General features: G+C 51.1%; 1 protein-coding gene across 4 annotated transcripts; it reads left to right on the top strand.

Moving 5' to 3' along the window:
- Positions 1 to 163: 163 nt before the first annotated feature.
- On the top strand, positions 164 to 14,467 carry Sh3d21 (SH3 domain containing 21). Of its 4 annotated transcripts, none has more exons than XM_015998652.3 (16): positions 164 to 428; positions 513 to 670; positions 763 to 823; positions 1,064 to 1,182; positions 1,355 to 1,445; positions 1,602 to 1,657; positions 1,745 to 1,790; positions 1,923 to 2,023; positions 2,123 to 2,209; positions 4,022 to 4,064; positions 12,641 to 12,734; positions 12,823 to 12,872; positions 12,963 to 13,057; positions 13,210 to 14,063; positions 14,146 to 14,209; positions 14,289 to 14,467. In XM_015998652.3, the coding sequence occupies exons 1-16, from the start codon at positions 425 to 427 to the stop codon at positions 14,346 to 14,348; spliced, it is 1,983 nt and encodes a 660-aa protein (XP_015854138.3). In that variant the 5' UTR covers positions 164 to 424; the 3' UTR covers positions 14,349 to 14,467. The 4 variants fall into 4 exon arrangements, with proteins under 4 accessions (XP_015854138.3, XP_076421179.1, XP_076421178.1 ...); XM_076565063.1 differs by having other exon boundaries at positions 410 to 428; positions 513 to 589; XM_076565064.1 differs by lacking the exon at positions 1,355 to 1,445.
- Positions 14,468 to 15,093: the final 626 nt, after the last annotated feature.

Below are 15,093 nucleotides of genomic sequence, written 5' to 3'. Positions count from 1 at the left end.
TTCAGAGACGGAGCTACCACTTTCTACTTCTGGAGCGCTTTCTCTGGAATAGCCCCGCCCTGGTATGTACCTATCCCCACCTTCCCCTGCAGCTAAGAACGTGCAAGCCAGTAGAGGGTGGGCCAGGAAATGTATAAAAGACTGGCCTAGGTTGGGAGACTTGGCCAAAGTAGAATTTAGTAGTCGCGGAAGAGCCCTTAGGAGGAGTTGTTAACCTTGCACTGGGCTGAGACCCTGGACGACGACTCGTTCTGAACTGAGGCCCAACCTGCTGAGCCAGGCCGCCCACTCCTAGCACCTGGATCCTGACCTATGACTTGAGTCCCCGCCTCATCCAGTCTACAGCCTGGCGGCGCGGCGCGCCCTCCGAGCTCCCAATACTCGACCGCCAGCCTCAGAGGCTGTGCAGGGGTCCCCAGAAGTCATGGGTATGTGTGCGGGTCTCGGGGTGGCTCTTCTGAAAGTCCCGGGGCGTTCCCCCAGCCTTTCTTAAGCCAGCCCTCCGCCTGCAGAGGTCCTGGTCCTGGCCAGATACCGTGCGCAGACGCAGGACGAGCTGAGCCTGACGCCGGGGGACGTGGTCCGGCAGGTTCGCGCAGGGGCTGCCCGGGGCTGGCTGCATGGGGAGCTGCGGGGCCACCGCGGTGTCTTTCCCAAGAGTCTGGTGCAGGTGAGGCCTGGTGCGGGTGAGGCCGAGCGGGGAGCGGGCCCGGTCCAGCGCCGGGCCTCCCGCTGAATGCCGCCCCCACACGATCTTCCCAGGAGATTCCCGAGGCCCTGCGGGGCATCACTGAGCCCAGACCGCGCTATGCGCGCCGCCGCGGTGAGTCGGGCTTGGGCTGGTAGGTGGGGGGGGGGGGGGGGATCACTGCCCGCGTGAAGCGTGACGACTGTGGGAGGGGCCGCGGAGCTACTAGGCAGCCCCCTGATTGGCCCCAAGTACAATGCTCCGGCCGCTAAAGGGCGGGGCTTGAAGCTACTAAAGGGCGTGCTCGGGAAGCCCGCCCCTTCCCCAGTGGACAGGGCCACCTGCTCCAGCTGCTCCCCTGCTTGTCTGGCCTAGGTCAATCCGTCAACTCTCGGGGCCCCCAAAGATGGTGCAAAGTGAACTTCAACTACAATCCAGAGCAGGCAGACGAGCTGAAGCTTCAAATTGGGGAGATTGTGGAAGTGATAAAGGAGGTGAGGGGATGCGACGGTGAGAGGACCTGCAGAAATGCTAGATCTCTTCACAAACAGAGGAGACTGAAGTGAGGGTGGGGGCGTTGGGAAGGGAGGCAGCTGGGGAGAAGATGATCCTTTCGGTGACTCTTGGACAGAACCAGATGCTCCCACATCCTTCCCCCCTCCCCAGATTGAGGACGGCTGGTGGCTGGGGAAGAAGAACGGGCAGTTGGGAGCCTTCCCATCCAACTTTGTGGAATTGCTGGACAGTGGGCCCCCAAGTGAGACCGTGACCCTGTGATACCCTGGGACCAGACTCTGCAATCTTCAGTGATCTTCCCAGTGACCTTCCTGACCCTGCTGACCCCTTTGGCCCTCTCCCTCCCGGGGACCTAGCTAAATATTAGCACCTCCCTAACCTCATTGTCCCTCTCCAGGCCTTGGAAACACAGACATGCCTTCAATCATTCCTAATCCACCGAGGCCTCCTAAGGTAAAGTGGGTCAGGGTGGACACAGCCAGTGAGTTCTAAAAATGGCTCCAGGCTCATCTCAGTCCTCCTTTGTTCTGCCTCTCCTAGCTGAGCAACTTGACCTATGACAGCCCTCCAGACTACCTGCGGACAGGTGAGCAGCTCGCCAGAGTCCCTCCCACAGTGCCAGGCCACACCCTGCCTTGTGGGCGGGGAATCAGGTAGGTAGTTGGAGGGAGCCCCTGGTTGATGGGGGAGGTTCCACAGTAGAATGTCCTTCCCTCAGTCTCCTGCCCTGAGACCTGCAGGGTCCTGTTTGACTACCAGCCTGAGGCCCCGGATGAGTTGGCGCTGCACAAGGGGGACCTGGTGAAAGTTCTGAGAAAGGTGTGAGAGGATTGGGGCGTACAGAAGGGTAAGGAGGGGGACCCAGGCCAGAGGGACTTGAATGAGGCTCATCTCCCTACTGGCTTGTTTCTCAACCAGACAACAGCGGATAAGGGCTGGTGGGAAGGAGAGTGCCAAGGCCGACGAGGGGTGTTTCCAGACAACTTTGTACTACCACCACCCCCGGTGAGTATGAACCAGACGCTGGCAGGACAGAGAGAAGGCTAGTTTTTAAAAAAATCAGGAAACAGGGTATGGTGGTGCACCCCTTTAGTCCCAGCATTGGGGAGGCAGAGACAAGCGGACCCCTGAGTATGAGGCCAGCCTGGTCTACAGAGCAAGTTCAGGACAGCCAGGGCTACACAGAGAAACCCTGACTCAAAAAATAGGAAAAAGGAGCCGCGGGTTACCGTTCCGACATGGCCAAGTCCAAGAACCACACCACACACAACCAATCTTGAAAATGGCACAGAAATGGTATCAAGAAACCCCAGTCACAAAGATGCGAATCTCTTAAGGGGGTGGACCCCAAGTTCCTGAGGAACATGCGCTTTGCCAAGAAGCACAACAAGAAAGGCCTGAAGAAGATGCGGGCCAGCAATGCAAAGGCAGTGAGTGCGTGTGCAGAGGCCATCAAGGCCCTGGTGAAGCCCAAGGCAGTGAAGCCCAAGATGCCAAAGGGCCCCCAGCCGCAAGCTCAGCCATCTCGCTTTCATCGCTCACCCCAAGCTCGGGAAGTGGATTAGAAGCTACATGGCCAAGGGTCGTAGGCTCTGCCAACCAAAGCCCAAGGCTCAAACCAAGGCAGAGGCTTCCAAAAGTGCCCAGCCCCTGTGAAGGCCCCATAGAAAAGGTTTCTGTCTGCCAGACAGATGGACTGGTGTGACACACCTACACACTATTTGCAGATGATCAGGACCCCATGCTGTTTTTACAAATAAACTTGAGGCAGGATCTGTTTAAAAAAAAAAATAGGAAAAAGGCCAGGCGGCGGTGGCACATGCATTTAATTCCGACACTCAGGAGGCAGAGCCAGGCGAATCTCTGTGAGTTCGAGGCCAGCCTGGTCTACAGAGCGAGATCCAGGACAGGCACCAAAACTACACAGGGAAACTCTGTCTCAAAACCAAACAAAAAAAGATTTAAAGTCGGGGATCATGGCATTTGCTGGATCACTAGATAAAGGGACGCAGAACTCTCTAAAAACATCTAGGGATAAGCTGAAGAGATGTGGCTCAGGCTTAAGTGTTTGTTCAGATCGCCCAGAATCCATGGAAACGGCAAATGGGCATGGCAGCACCTCTGTGTTTCCAGTTTCAGGAAGGTAGTAAGGCAGAGCAAACCATATTGGTGAGCTCTGCATTTGATTGGGAGACTCTACCCTAAAGAATTAGGCAGAGGGTTGGAGAGATGGCTTAGAGGTTAAGAGCACTGGCTGCTCTTCCAAAAGTCCTGAGTTCAATTCCCAACAACCACATGGTGACTCCCAACCATCTATAATGACATCTGGCGTCCTCTTCTGGCATGTAGGCACACATGTAGGCAGAATACTATATACATAATTATGTAATAAATAAATATTTAAAAAATTAGACACACACATCTTTTTTTTTTCTTTCTCTCTTTTTTTTGTGGGTTGTGGTGGTCACACACATCTTTAATCCCAGTGCATGGGAGACAGAGACAGGCAAATCTCCAGGCCAGCCTGGTCTACAGAGTTCCAGGACAGCCAGAGTGACACAGAGAAACCCTGTTTGGCGGGTGGGGGGTGGGGATGGGGGAATGGATATGATTAAGTAGAAGAGGGATCAAGATTCCCTATATCAACCTCTTGCCTACACAATAATGCACACATTATACACACACACAAACAAAAGAAAAAAAATAGAGCAACAGACATTATGGAACTCCTTGAACTCAGAGGGTCACCCCTAAATGAGGCTGGACCTAGAAGTTTTGGGACTTGTCCTTGGATTCTCATATTTCTTTTTTGTCTAGATCAGGAAGCTGATCCCACGGAAAATTATAACTCGGGAGTCAGGTAAGTGAGGAGTCGTCAGTGTCTGGGGAGCACGGGTAGAGGGGCTGTCCTATGGGGGACCCATCAGTTTCTTATTTCATTTTTTATTTTATGAACATTAGTGTTTTGCCTGCATGTATGTCTGTGTGAGGTCAGATCCCCTGGAACTGGAGTTACAGACAGGTTGAGAGTTACCATGTGGGTGCTGGGAATTGAACCCGGGTCCTTTGGAAGAATAGTCGGTGCTCTTAACCTCAGAGCCATCTCTCCAGCCCCGACCCATCAGTTTCTGGTTGTCCATAAAGACTTGTAGTTCTGCACTGGTCCAATACACCATAGGAACGTCCTCCCCTGGGGAGAGGAGGGGTCAAGGCTCTTGTGAGAACTATGTGAATCCTGTGTGAGTCCAGTTGTATGTGTCCATATGCTCATGTTTCTGGTGTGAGTCCAGTTGTATGTGTCCATATGCTCATGTTTCTGGTGTGAGTCCAGTTGTATGTGTCCATATGCTCACGTTTCTGTGTGGATCTTGGCACTGACTGTCACTTAGCCTGGTGTGGTGGTGGTGGTGGTGATAAGGATCAAATCCAGGGCTTTGCACAAAGTAGGCAAGCGCTCTACCACTGAGCTCTATATTACAGCCTTAGATCTATGCATCTAAGTCCATAGGTGAGTAGATGCTTGCTGTTGTTAGATTTCGAAGGGTACCCATAGAGAGGGGAGAGAGAGACTTGGTCTGGTCTTAGGCAGAGTCATGTTTATTCACGACAAGAGGGCATCTTTGTCACCTCATGTGTAGATAGCCAAAATGCCTCCAGAAGATGGGATGTGGCCCCTCATGGAGTCATGAAAATGACTTTAGCAGTCCTCACGGGAAGCTGGGAAATATAGTCTTTTCAGCAGGAAACTATCATTCCTAACTCTGAGAGGATATAAAAAATGTTGGCCAGACAGTGGTGGCACACGCCTTTAATCCCAGCACTTGAGAGGCAAAGACAGGCAGATCTCTTGTGAGTTTGAGGCCAGCCTGGTCTACAGAGCGAGATCCAGGACAGCCAGTGCTACAAAGTGAGACCCTGTCTAGAAAAAAAAAAAAAAAAAAAAAAATTAAAAATTAAAAGGAATAATAAAAGAAGGGCAGGGATGTTATAGTTGTTTTCTGCTGAGGAGGGACAATTTGTCAGAGGGGATCCATGGAAGAGAAAGAAGGGTCCTTTGGGCATGTGGCAGCAGGAAAACTTGATCGTCAGCTTCGATGGTTTGGGCAGTTGTCCTGTATTCCTGAAAAGACTTGGAAAATAATTACTAGAGGGCTGTAAGCAGACAGTTTGGTTACAGCGTAGGATGGAGAGATTTTCTAGGAAAGTTGGGGGAGGGGGAGCTGGGGAGGGAGATGGAGTGGGTCTGTGAGAGAAAGTGGGCATAGAGCTGATTCAAGGTGACAGTGACTGGTCCCATTGCCAAGACTGTCACACTAAAGTAGGAGCAGGGAGCTTCGGAGCGTCAAAGGAGGCAGGGGAAAACAGGACGGATGTCTGGCTGGGGTTGAAGGGATGAGTGTCTCCATGGCGTCTAAGAGGCCTTTTTGCAGATGTTTTGGGTCCAGTGGAGCTGTTTGTAGGGTGAGAACTATTTGGAGAACTCATGCGGAGCATTTTGTTTGGGTATAAGGCGAAGTTTAGTAAATAAAACATTTAAGACACAGGGTACAAACATAAGAATAAGGAGGAAAGAGGGATCCAGAAGCCCAGTCATAGGAGGAGGCTTGTGGTTGAAGTTTTTGTGGTCCCCGTCTCTAGGCTCCATCTCAAACCAGTTGGGGTTTATTAGTGTGGAAGCAGCATTGTTTGTGGAGGAGGGCACAGACCCCATACTATAGCTGCCCAGGAGCTGAAGCTCATCCGAAGTTCTTCAGAGAGCTTTTTTTTTTTCCCCCAGAGCTTTATTAGGAGGAAGATGGGGGACAAAGGAACCAGGCCTGGGGAAGAAGCACATGCAGAGAGCAGAGAAAGAGGGAGCTAGAGATAGCGGGGGCAGGAGAGAACACAGAGGGCGAGAGCCATTATTTAATGAACGGAACCAAAGTATATCAAATAAAACACAATTTTTGGAAAGAAACAATTTGATACGGTAAAGTTTTATAAGCTGGAACTATTACCTTAAATGACCATATCTAGTATTTGAAAACATGACTCAACACTTTGTTGGCTGGTTGGTTTACACTGATTGTGTGTCTATGTACCACATGGATAGTGTCCACAGAGGCCAGAAGAGGGCATTAGATCCCCTGCTGTACTTGAGTTGGGAGCCACCGTGTCGGTGCTGGGAACTGAACGTGGTCCTCTAGAAGAACAGCCAGTGCTCTTAATCACTGCGTCTGTCTCCAGCCCTGAGTGTTCAGTGTTGTAGCCAAAATGCCGAAAAGTGATATGAATGTTCAGCTTCATATCTGAAGGGGTTGAGACAGGGTTTCTCTGTGTCGCCTTGGCTGTCCTGGATCTTGCTCTGTAGACGAGGCTGGCCTAAAACTCACACCTGCCTCTGCCTCCCGAGCATTGGGAGTAAAGGTGTGCGCCAGCGCTGCCTGGCTCAGAACACTTGTTCTTGCGGAAGACTCAGGTTTGGTTCCCATTGTCCACGTGGTGGTCCTGACTCCATCCATAACTCCAGTTCTAGAAACTCTGACCCCCTTCTACCCTCTGCAGTCACTGTGTACACATGTGCACACATATATACATGCACGCAGGCAGAGCACTCATACACATAAGAAAATAAATCGTCAAAAAAAAATTAAAAGAAAAACTCAGCTCCTCGGAACTGGTGATGTCACGCTTGCAATCTTAAGCACTTTTGGAGGCCGAGATAGGAGGATTGCTGCAAGTTTGATGTCAGCTTGGTTTACACAGTGAGTTCCTAGTCAGCTAGAACTACATGACAAGACCCTACCTCCCCAAACCCTCCCCCCAAATCTGTCTTTCTAGGCTTTCTGTTTATGGCTTGCTTCCATCTATTTATTTTTTTCTTAGTTTCTTTTGAGATGGGGTTTCATGGAGCCCCAGGCTGACCTCGAACTCTTAATCTGCCCACTTCCACCTCCCAAATATTAAGATTACAGGTGCATCCCAGCATGCCTGGTTGCAAATGGATGCTTCCCTCTTCCCTTCCAGCAGTAATGTTTTCTCTGTCTCATTCTATTTCTACCTAGGGTTGGTTTTGTTTGAACTCAGGACCTCTTGGGTACTAGGCCATCACTCTGTCACTGAACTGTGTCTCAAGCCTGTATCCTTAGGGATTTTATTAAAAATTGGCATTGAATTTTTCCCAAATTGTTTATCCGAATCTTTTGAAAAGATGCGATGTTTTCCCACTAATTTGCCCATGTTATGAATGAGATCAGTAGAACTTTCTCTCTGTGTATGCAAGTGTTTCAGTGTTAGTGCGGGTGCGTGTGTCCCATGGGGTGGGTGTGGAGGCTTGGGCATCCGTCCTCATCCTCTGTCTTGTTTGAGATGGGGTCACTTGTGCTTCTAGGTAGTCTCCTGTCTCCACCTTCCATCTTGATGTAGGCGTGCTGGTTTTTTTTTAAGCTTTTATTTATTTATTTATTTATTATTTATTTTTTGCTGGAGCTGAAGACCGAACCCAGGGCCTTGCGTTTTGCCTAGCAAGCTCTCTACCACTGAGCTAAATCCCCAACCCCTTATTCTTTTTTATTTATGTGTTTATATGCGTGTTAGCATCTGGTATGGATGCTGGGAATCGAACCCAGGTCCTCTGCAAAGAGCAGTAAGTACACTTAGCCACTGAGCCATCTCTCCAGCCCTTGAGTCCTGGGATTGTAGATGCATGTTGTGTGAGTTCTGGGGATCCAAACTCTGGTCCTCACACTTGCACGGCAGGTGCTTTACCCACTGACCATAGTCCTCAGTAGAAGAGTGTGTGTGTGTGTGTGTGTGTGTGTGTGTATGTGTTGTGTGCCTGTGGCTTGAGGATGTACTCACCCACTTGTGCACATGCAGAGGCCCTGGGTTGACTTTAGTATCTTCCCACTGTCACTCTACCTTTTTTTTTTTCTTTCTCGTTTTTGAGCAGAGTAAGCACAGCTTCATTAATACTTATTAAGGAGAAGTGAGAACTCAGGAGAGTGGGAAAGGTACCATGGGAAGCACCCACCACCTTTGGTTTTGAGGGCAAGGTCTTTAGGATTTGGAGCTTGCTGATGAGACTAGGCTGACTTAGTGAACTCGGGGATCCTGTCTCCATGTCCCAGACTCTGGGATCACAAGCATGCACTGCAATGCCCCAGCTTTTTATGTAGGCTGGGGATATACTGCACGTCCTCAGGCTTCCATAGCAAGCACATTGCTGGCTGGGTTCTCTTTCTTACTCCTCACCCTTTTTTCTTTCTCTCTAAAAACTTAGTTGTTTTGAAGCTGGGCTGTGATGGTGTACACCTTTAACTCCAGCACATGGGAGGCAGAGGCAGGTGGATCTCTAAGTTTGTGACCACCCTGGTCTACAGAGCAAGTTCTAGGACAGGGAGCTACACAGAGAAACCCTGTCTGGAGGGGTGGGGGAGAAAGGCTTCATTATTTTTCTGTGTATGGGTGTTTTACCTGCATGCATGCATGTCTGTGCACCACTGTGCCTGGTGTCTGTGGAGGCCAGAAGAGGGTGTCAGATCATCTGGAACTAGAGTTACAGATGGTTGTGAGTCTCCGTGTAGATGTTGGGTATTGAACCCCAGGCCTCTGCAATGGCAGCCAGTGCTCTTAACCACTCACCATCTCTCCAGCCCCACCACACCTTTATTTCAATGTGGAGACCCAGGGCTTCGTGCATGCTAGACAAGTGCTCTGACATGGCGCTACATCCCCAGGCCTTGGATCTCTGAGACAGGGTCTCAGCAATTAATCCAGGCTAGCCTTGAACTCACGGTCCTCCTCCCAGCAAGTGTATGAAGAGCTCTGGTTCTCCATACTCACATCGATGCTTGTTGAGGTCTTCATTAGAGCCGTGCTGGTGGACCGAAGGGTGGCTTGTGGTTTGGATTTGCCCTCCTCTGGGGCTTCATGGTCCTGAGAAGCTCTTGTTTGTTTGGTTTTGAAGATGGGGTTTTTCTGTGTGGCCCTGGCTGTCCTGGAACTAGCTCTGTAGATCAGGCTGGCCCCTGAACTTACCGCCTGCCTCTGTCTCCAGAGTGCTGGGATTAAAGGTGTGTGCCACCACCACCCGGCACTGAGAAGCTTTTCATGTTTACTGGCTCCGTAGGCACTTTCCAGCTGGGTTGTGCTCCTTACTACTGAGTTTCAGGAGTTCTTTATGTTCTAGATGAAAGGCTAAGCCTGGAGCTATAGCTGTGTGATAGAAGAACCCTTGTCTGGCAAGCATGAGGCAGGCCCTAGCTTCCACCCCCAGTACACCAAAAATGATGATGATGATATCGATAGTAATAATAAGTAAAATAAGTATCATTTTGTAAAATTTTTTCTATCTTCATTTTATTGTCATCACTTTTTTTTTTCCCCCTGTTTTAATGTGTGTGGGTATTTTGCCTGGATGTATGTCTGTGTACTGCATGCATGCAGTACCTACGGAGGCCAGAAGAGGGCATCGGATCCCCTGAAACTGACATTATAGCCTCGCTGAGAACCTTGGTCTGAATCATCCCCCCCTTCTCATTTAGTAATTCTCTCTCTAGCTTTTGGCTGTTTCCTCTGCTGTTTAACTTGTACTTTAAATCCTGTCTGTACACATGTAGGTCATGGGCTTGCACTGTGTATTTTTCCAGGAATGCTGCTGTCATCTGTAGTTACGAAGTTTTCTGTTTGCTTTTCATAGCCGGCTCTTCCTGATAATCCCTGTGTGGCTTATACAGCCTTAACCCCCAGTATTTCTTACCTGGTTGTGCCGTGTTACCCGATGATTCCCGTATGTGTGAGATGACTTGGGTCTGTTGACTGCTCACCGTGGCCGGCCGGCCCTATGGCGTGCTTTTTTGCCTTTTATGAGCTCATGACTTGATGTGAGCTGTGGGAGCCTTGCAAGCCTTCAGAAAGATTTCCAGGAGGATTTGGTTTTGTTTCTGCCAGCAGCCAGAGGACACCAATTCCCATCGGCCACGTGGCTTTCCCAAGGAAAGGTGGCACGGGACGACTGAGCTTTGGGCCTGTTGGTAAGCTATAAGGGAGCAGGGCCTGGGACCCTGCTCCACCTCACAGGCCCCAAGCTCAGGAGCCAGAGCAGAGTCACCCACTTCACCACCTGTGCTGTCTTGATTGTTGACATAGACCCAGTGCATTGTGGGTAGTACTGTTCCTGGGCAGGGAGTCCAGAGCTGCCTAAGAGGAGAAAGCTGGCAGAGACAGCAAGCAGGGAAGGATCTGTGTGTTTACTCTCTCTCTGCTCTTGTCTGCCGATCTGAAGTTTCCTGCTTTGACTTCCTCCCAGTAATAAACTAACCTGGAAGCTGGACAAACCCCTTCCTCCCGATGTTGCTTTTATCAAGAAGACATTGTCGCAGCCACAGAAATAACACTAGGGTGACACTTTCCGGCCTCAGGGCTCCAATTGTCTACTCCCCGCCCCCCCCCCCCCAGACAGGGTTTCTCTGTGTACCCCTGGCTGTCCTGGAACTCACTCTATAGACCAGGCTGGTCTCAAACTCACAGAGATCCGCCTGCCTCTGCCTCCCAAGTCCCGAGTGCTGGGATTAAAGGTGTGCACCTGGCGGTTGAGATTTTTTTTTTTTAAATATTTTTTTTTTTTTAGACAAGGTGTTACGACATAGCCCAGGCTGGCCTCGAACTCCCAGCATTCTAACTCCACATCCTGGAGGAGGCTGGGATTCTGGCATGCACCATGACATCCAGATCACTGCATTTAAGACTGTAGACTGGAGGGCTGGGGAAGTGGCTCAGCAGGTGAAGGTCTCAAGCCTGGTGACCTTGAGTTTGGTCCCGGATACTCACACGTAGGAGAAATGACTCCCTCACTCAGCTGGCCTCTGCCCTACACACCTGTATGCACTGTATGCACATAAGCACACAGATATTTAGAAGGTTTACTTAAAAATTAAAAATTAGCCGGGCGGTGGTGGCGCACGCCTTTAATCCCAGCACTCGGGAGGCAGAGGCAGGCGGATCTCTGTGAGTTCGAGGCCAGCCTGGGCTACCAAGTGAGTCCCAGGAAAGGCGCAAAGCTACACAGAGAAACCCTGTCTCGAAAAACCAAAAAAAAAAAAAAAAAAAAAAAAATTAAAAATTGCGCTGAGAGGTGGTGGCGCATGCCTTTAATCCCAGCACTCAGGAGGAAGAGGCAGGTGGGTCTCTGTGAGTTCAAGGCCAGCCTGGTCTACAGAGTGAGATCCAGGACAGCCAGGGGCTGTTACACAGAGAACCCCTGTCTCAAAATAATTTTTTTTTTATGGAGTTCCAGGATAGCCAGAACTACATAGAAGAAACCTTGTCTCAAAAGACAGAAACAAAATAACAAAAAATTAAAAATGTATACTATTGCTGGCTTTCCTGGTTGTACTTATATTTCTAGCTACTTGTAGGTATCAGGAAGATCACTTGAGCCCAGCCTGGGTAACAATAACTAGTAAGACCCTGTTTCAGAAGGTGTGTATCTATTCTTAGTGGATGTGGTACACACACCTTTAATCCCAGCACTCAGGATGCAGAGGCAGGCTGGGTCTCTGAGTTGAGGCCAGCCTGATCTACAGAGTGAGATCCAGGACAGCCAGGGCTACACAGAGAAAACCTGTCTCAAAAAACAAACAAAAGAAAAGAAAAAGCAAAGCCAGTTCCTCACAGCCTTATCATGAGACTGGAAATGAGGAAGGCTTGGGCTGGGGTACAGGAGACAGGAACTTGCTTCTAAATACCATGTTGTAGGTGCTGAACTGTTTTTTTTTTTTTTTTTTTGAGACCTAGTCTCTGTAATCTCTTCATCCTTTGAGCTCATGACCTTGGTGACAGGGTACCTGGACATGACTGAGAGTTCACAGTGGTCACAGAGATGGAGATTTGGGCATCATCGGTTTATTGATGATGACTAAACCCTGAAGACTGGGTGCGGTCACATAAAGGTGTGAGACAGCAGTGGAAGCCAGTGAGGTTAGAAGGGGGAAATTGAAGCTGGGTATAGCGGAGCGCCTTTAGTCCTGGCATTTGGGGGTCAGAGGCGGATCTCTGCATTTTGAGGCCACCCTGGTCTACATAGTGAGTTCTAGGACAGCCAGAGCTACAAAGTAAGACTCTGTCTTGGGGAAAAAAGGTATGTGGGGGAGGGGGCGGCAGTTCAACAAGAAAGGAAGGCTGAACCAAAGAGAGAACTTGTTATGGGCACCAAGCAGGGGACAGGTCTTCAAAGAGTAGATCAAAACCTGGCAGGATAGAGAGCTATCTCCCCCACAAAGCCTTCCCTGATACCTATCTGCTGTGCTGTGTTCCTTTGGGGTGCTCCACAGTGGGGTGTTCCATCGTTCCCTAAGCCCGAGGTAGTCTCCCAAAGTCAGGCTTCTGTGCACAGCACAAGGCATACAGGACCAAGGACCTAGGCAGGGGGACATACTCCTCTCTCTCTCCTCCCAGCCCCTATTAAGGAACCGAAAAAGCTGATGCCCAAAACATCCTTACCCTCTGTCAAGAGGGTGGCAGCCGCCGCCTCGGCACCTAACAAAACCAAGTAAGGAGGTGGGGCGCTGGGGAGGAGGGGGGTACAGAGGAGAAACCCCTTCCACCCCGTCTTTGTTGCTGATGGAGATATGTTCCAGGATATCTACGCCCAGTGGGGACAGCCAGAAATGCCCTTCCCGAGACACTGGTAAGGGCTCCCTTCCTACAGTGGAAGACCAGGGATGTGTTGAGGGGCAGGGATGGATGAGCTTGGGTCTCTGAAGTCCTACTCTCATAGGCTTCAATGGCAGCTTCCTCAATGGGGGACCCAGGCAACCAGGGAGAAAGCGATCCAGAACCCAGGCTTCCCAACAACATTCTGTATTCAATCAGGTGAGGGGCCGGATATATGGGAGAAAGGATGCCCGGGAGGAGGTGGTTCCCACAGGTGTGTTGTGTAAGGGTGAAAGGTCCCAAGGGGAACCAGGAAGCTCCTTTAAGGAATCCAGCTTCCAACTGAGACCTCATCCCTACCATCACCACAGGAGGATGACCAGAGAAGCCCGGGAAAGGCCTCCTCCACAAATAAAACCCGCACTCCAGATAATAAGACCCTTGGCCCAGAGAAGATCCTGGCTCCCAACAAAGTCTCCACTCCAGAGAACCCCGTTCCAGAGAAAGCCCCAGATTCTGACAAAATTCCCACTGCAGAGAATACCACCGTAGACAAGGCTGCCAGTACAGGGCGTGCCCTTTCTGTGGATGAGGCCCCTGCCCTAGAAGCCCCAGCTAAGGATGAAACCGTTGACCCAAAGGTGGCCCTTCATGCGGACAGTACCCCTGCACTGGTAAAGATCTTGACCCCGGAGCACATGCTCTTTGAAGAGGACCCTGCTAGGGACAACGCTCAGTGCCAGCATTTGCCTCAAGAAGAAACCACACAGGGGTCCGAGTCTCTTGCACCTCCAAATGACATCCAGGTGCCAGGAGAGCACCCTCAACGGTCTAACACCTCAGTGAGATGCTGCTGTATGATCCAACACGGTGACAGTTCCCTAGCCCACTCCAGGGCTAAGGATGAGTCTGCCGTGGAGGAAGCCACCTCTCCTGAGGGACTACCAGGCAAAGATGAAACAACCCCGAAAGAGGCACTCCCCAAAGAAGAGCCGCCTTCTGAAGGGGTGGGTCCCCAAAAGCAGGTGCCCCCGAAAGAGTCAGTCCCCACTCCCCAAGTGCCACACATTATCAAGGAGATTCCGGACCCTGAAGAAGCTCCCACACTTCATCCTGTGGTCCCACTAACTTCTTCCAAAAGCCAGAACGATACGGATGTAGCATCGTTAAAGAAAGAGGTGGGGTCGCTAAAGAACGCGCTGGAGCGTCTGGAGTTGAAGATGGAGTAAGTGGGCAGTAATGCAGAGTGGGGTGGGCGGGAGACCAAGGGGAGGGTCCAGTGTCTCACCTGAACCTGGTATCCACAGACAGAAGTTGAGTGATGTCTGGGAGGAACTGAAGACCGAGAGAGAGAAGCTCCAGTCGCTGGAGGTGGGTGAAATGCGGACCCAGGCGGGGGAGGGCAATAGCCAGTGAGTGGCTCTGGTCCCTCACGCCCTCTCCCGACTAGGTTCAGACGACGCAGAGGACCCCGAAGTCCTTCAAACACGCGCAGACACAGACAGAATGAGGGCGGGCTCAGGCAGAACCTCAGCCCGACCTGGAGGGGACGTCCATCCTGCTCGGGCCACCCCTGTCCTTGCACAAAGCTTTGAGAAACTCCAAGGAAGTAAAAACTCTGAACTCTTAGACCAGCCTGGTCCGTGTGAGGCGGGGCCGCCAGTCAGCACACCTCCCTCCGCATTCCTGGCGCTCTCTCTTGGGCACATCTGGCCAACATGTGGCTCCCATTACCATTCTCAAGGCCTGTGCAAAGCTATTTTTATCCACCGGATGGTTGGGGGCGGGGGTAGTCTTCTTCGGACGCTGGCCCTGTGCTGGATGCGGGGTGGAGGGGCCCAGACCCTCCTGGATTCAGGAACCCAGCTGTGCGCTAGAGGGGTGGAGCCAGCCTTCCCTGGGCCCAGCTCCTCCCAGTTAGCCTCTGCTCTAAGGAACTCCTGTGTCCACTCACTTGGAATGATATTGGGCCCAGAAGCGAACTCCAGGCTCCGCTCAGGCACTAAGTCTAAGAGAATTAGTATCAAGGTCTGAGCCTTAGGCTTCCCTGTGTGACTGCAGTGACATCCCGGGGCAGGTCATAGGGCAGGGAGGGGACTAGGTGACATCTTCCCAAGCGCTGCTGGCTAGTAAGGAACATATTTGTGAGGAATGCCTGTAATACCTGTCCTGTGTGCAAGGGCAAGAGGCGTGTCTCGGTCTGGTTCTCTGGTCTGTGAAGTGAGCACAAGCATGCACTGGATGGATCTCCAGAG

This window comes from Peromyscus maniculatus, chromosome 2, assembly GCF_049852395.1.
Source record: "Peromyscus maniculatus bairdii isolate BWxNUB_F1_BW_parent chromosome 2, HU_Pman_BW_mat_3.1, whole genome shotgun sequence".
NCBI lineage: Eukaryota > Metazoa > Chordata > Mammalia > Rodentia > Cricetidae > Peromyscus > Peromyscus maniculatus.
The sequence above is the reverse complement of the archived record's forward strand: the minus strand, read 5'-3'. Positions and strand labels throughout refer to the sequence as shown.

Coding starts and splice junctions, on each gene's coding strand:
- Sh3d21 (XM_015998652.3), top strand. Junction 1,658..1,744: donor ATCCACCGAGGCCTCCTAAG/GTAAAGTGGGTC, acceptor TGCCTCTCCTAG/CTGAGCAACTTGACCTATGA. Junction 12,735..12,822: donor TCGGCACCTAACAAAACCAA/GTAAGGAGGTGG, acceptor GATATGTTCCAG/GATATCTACGCCCAGTGGGG.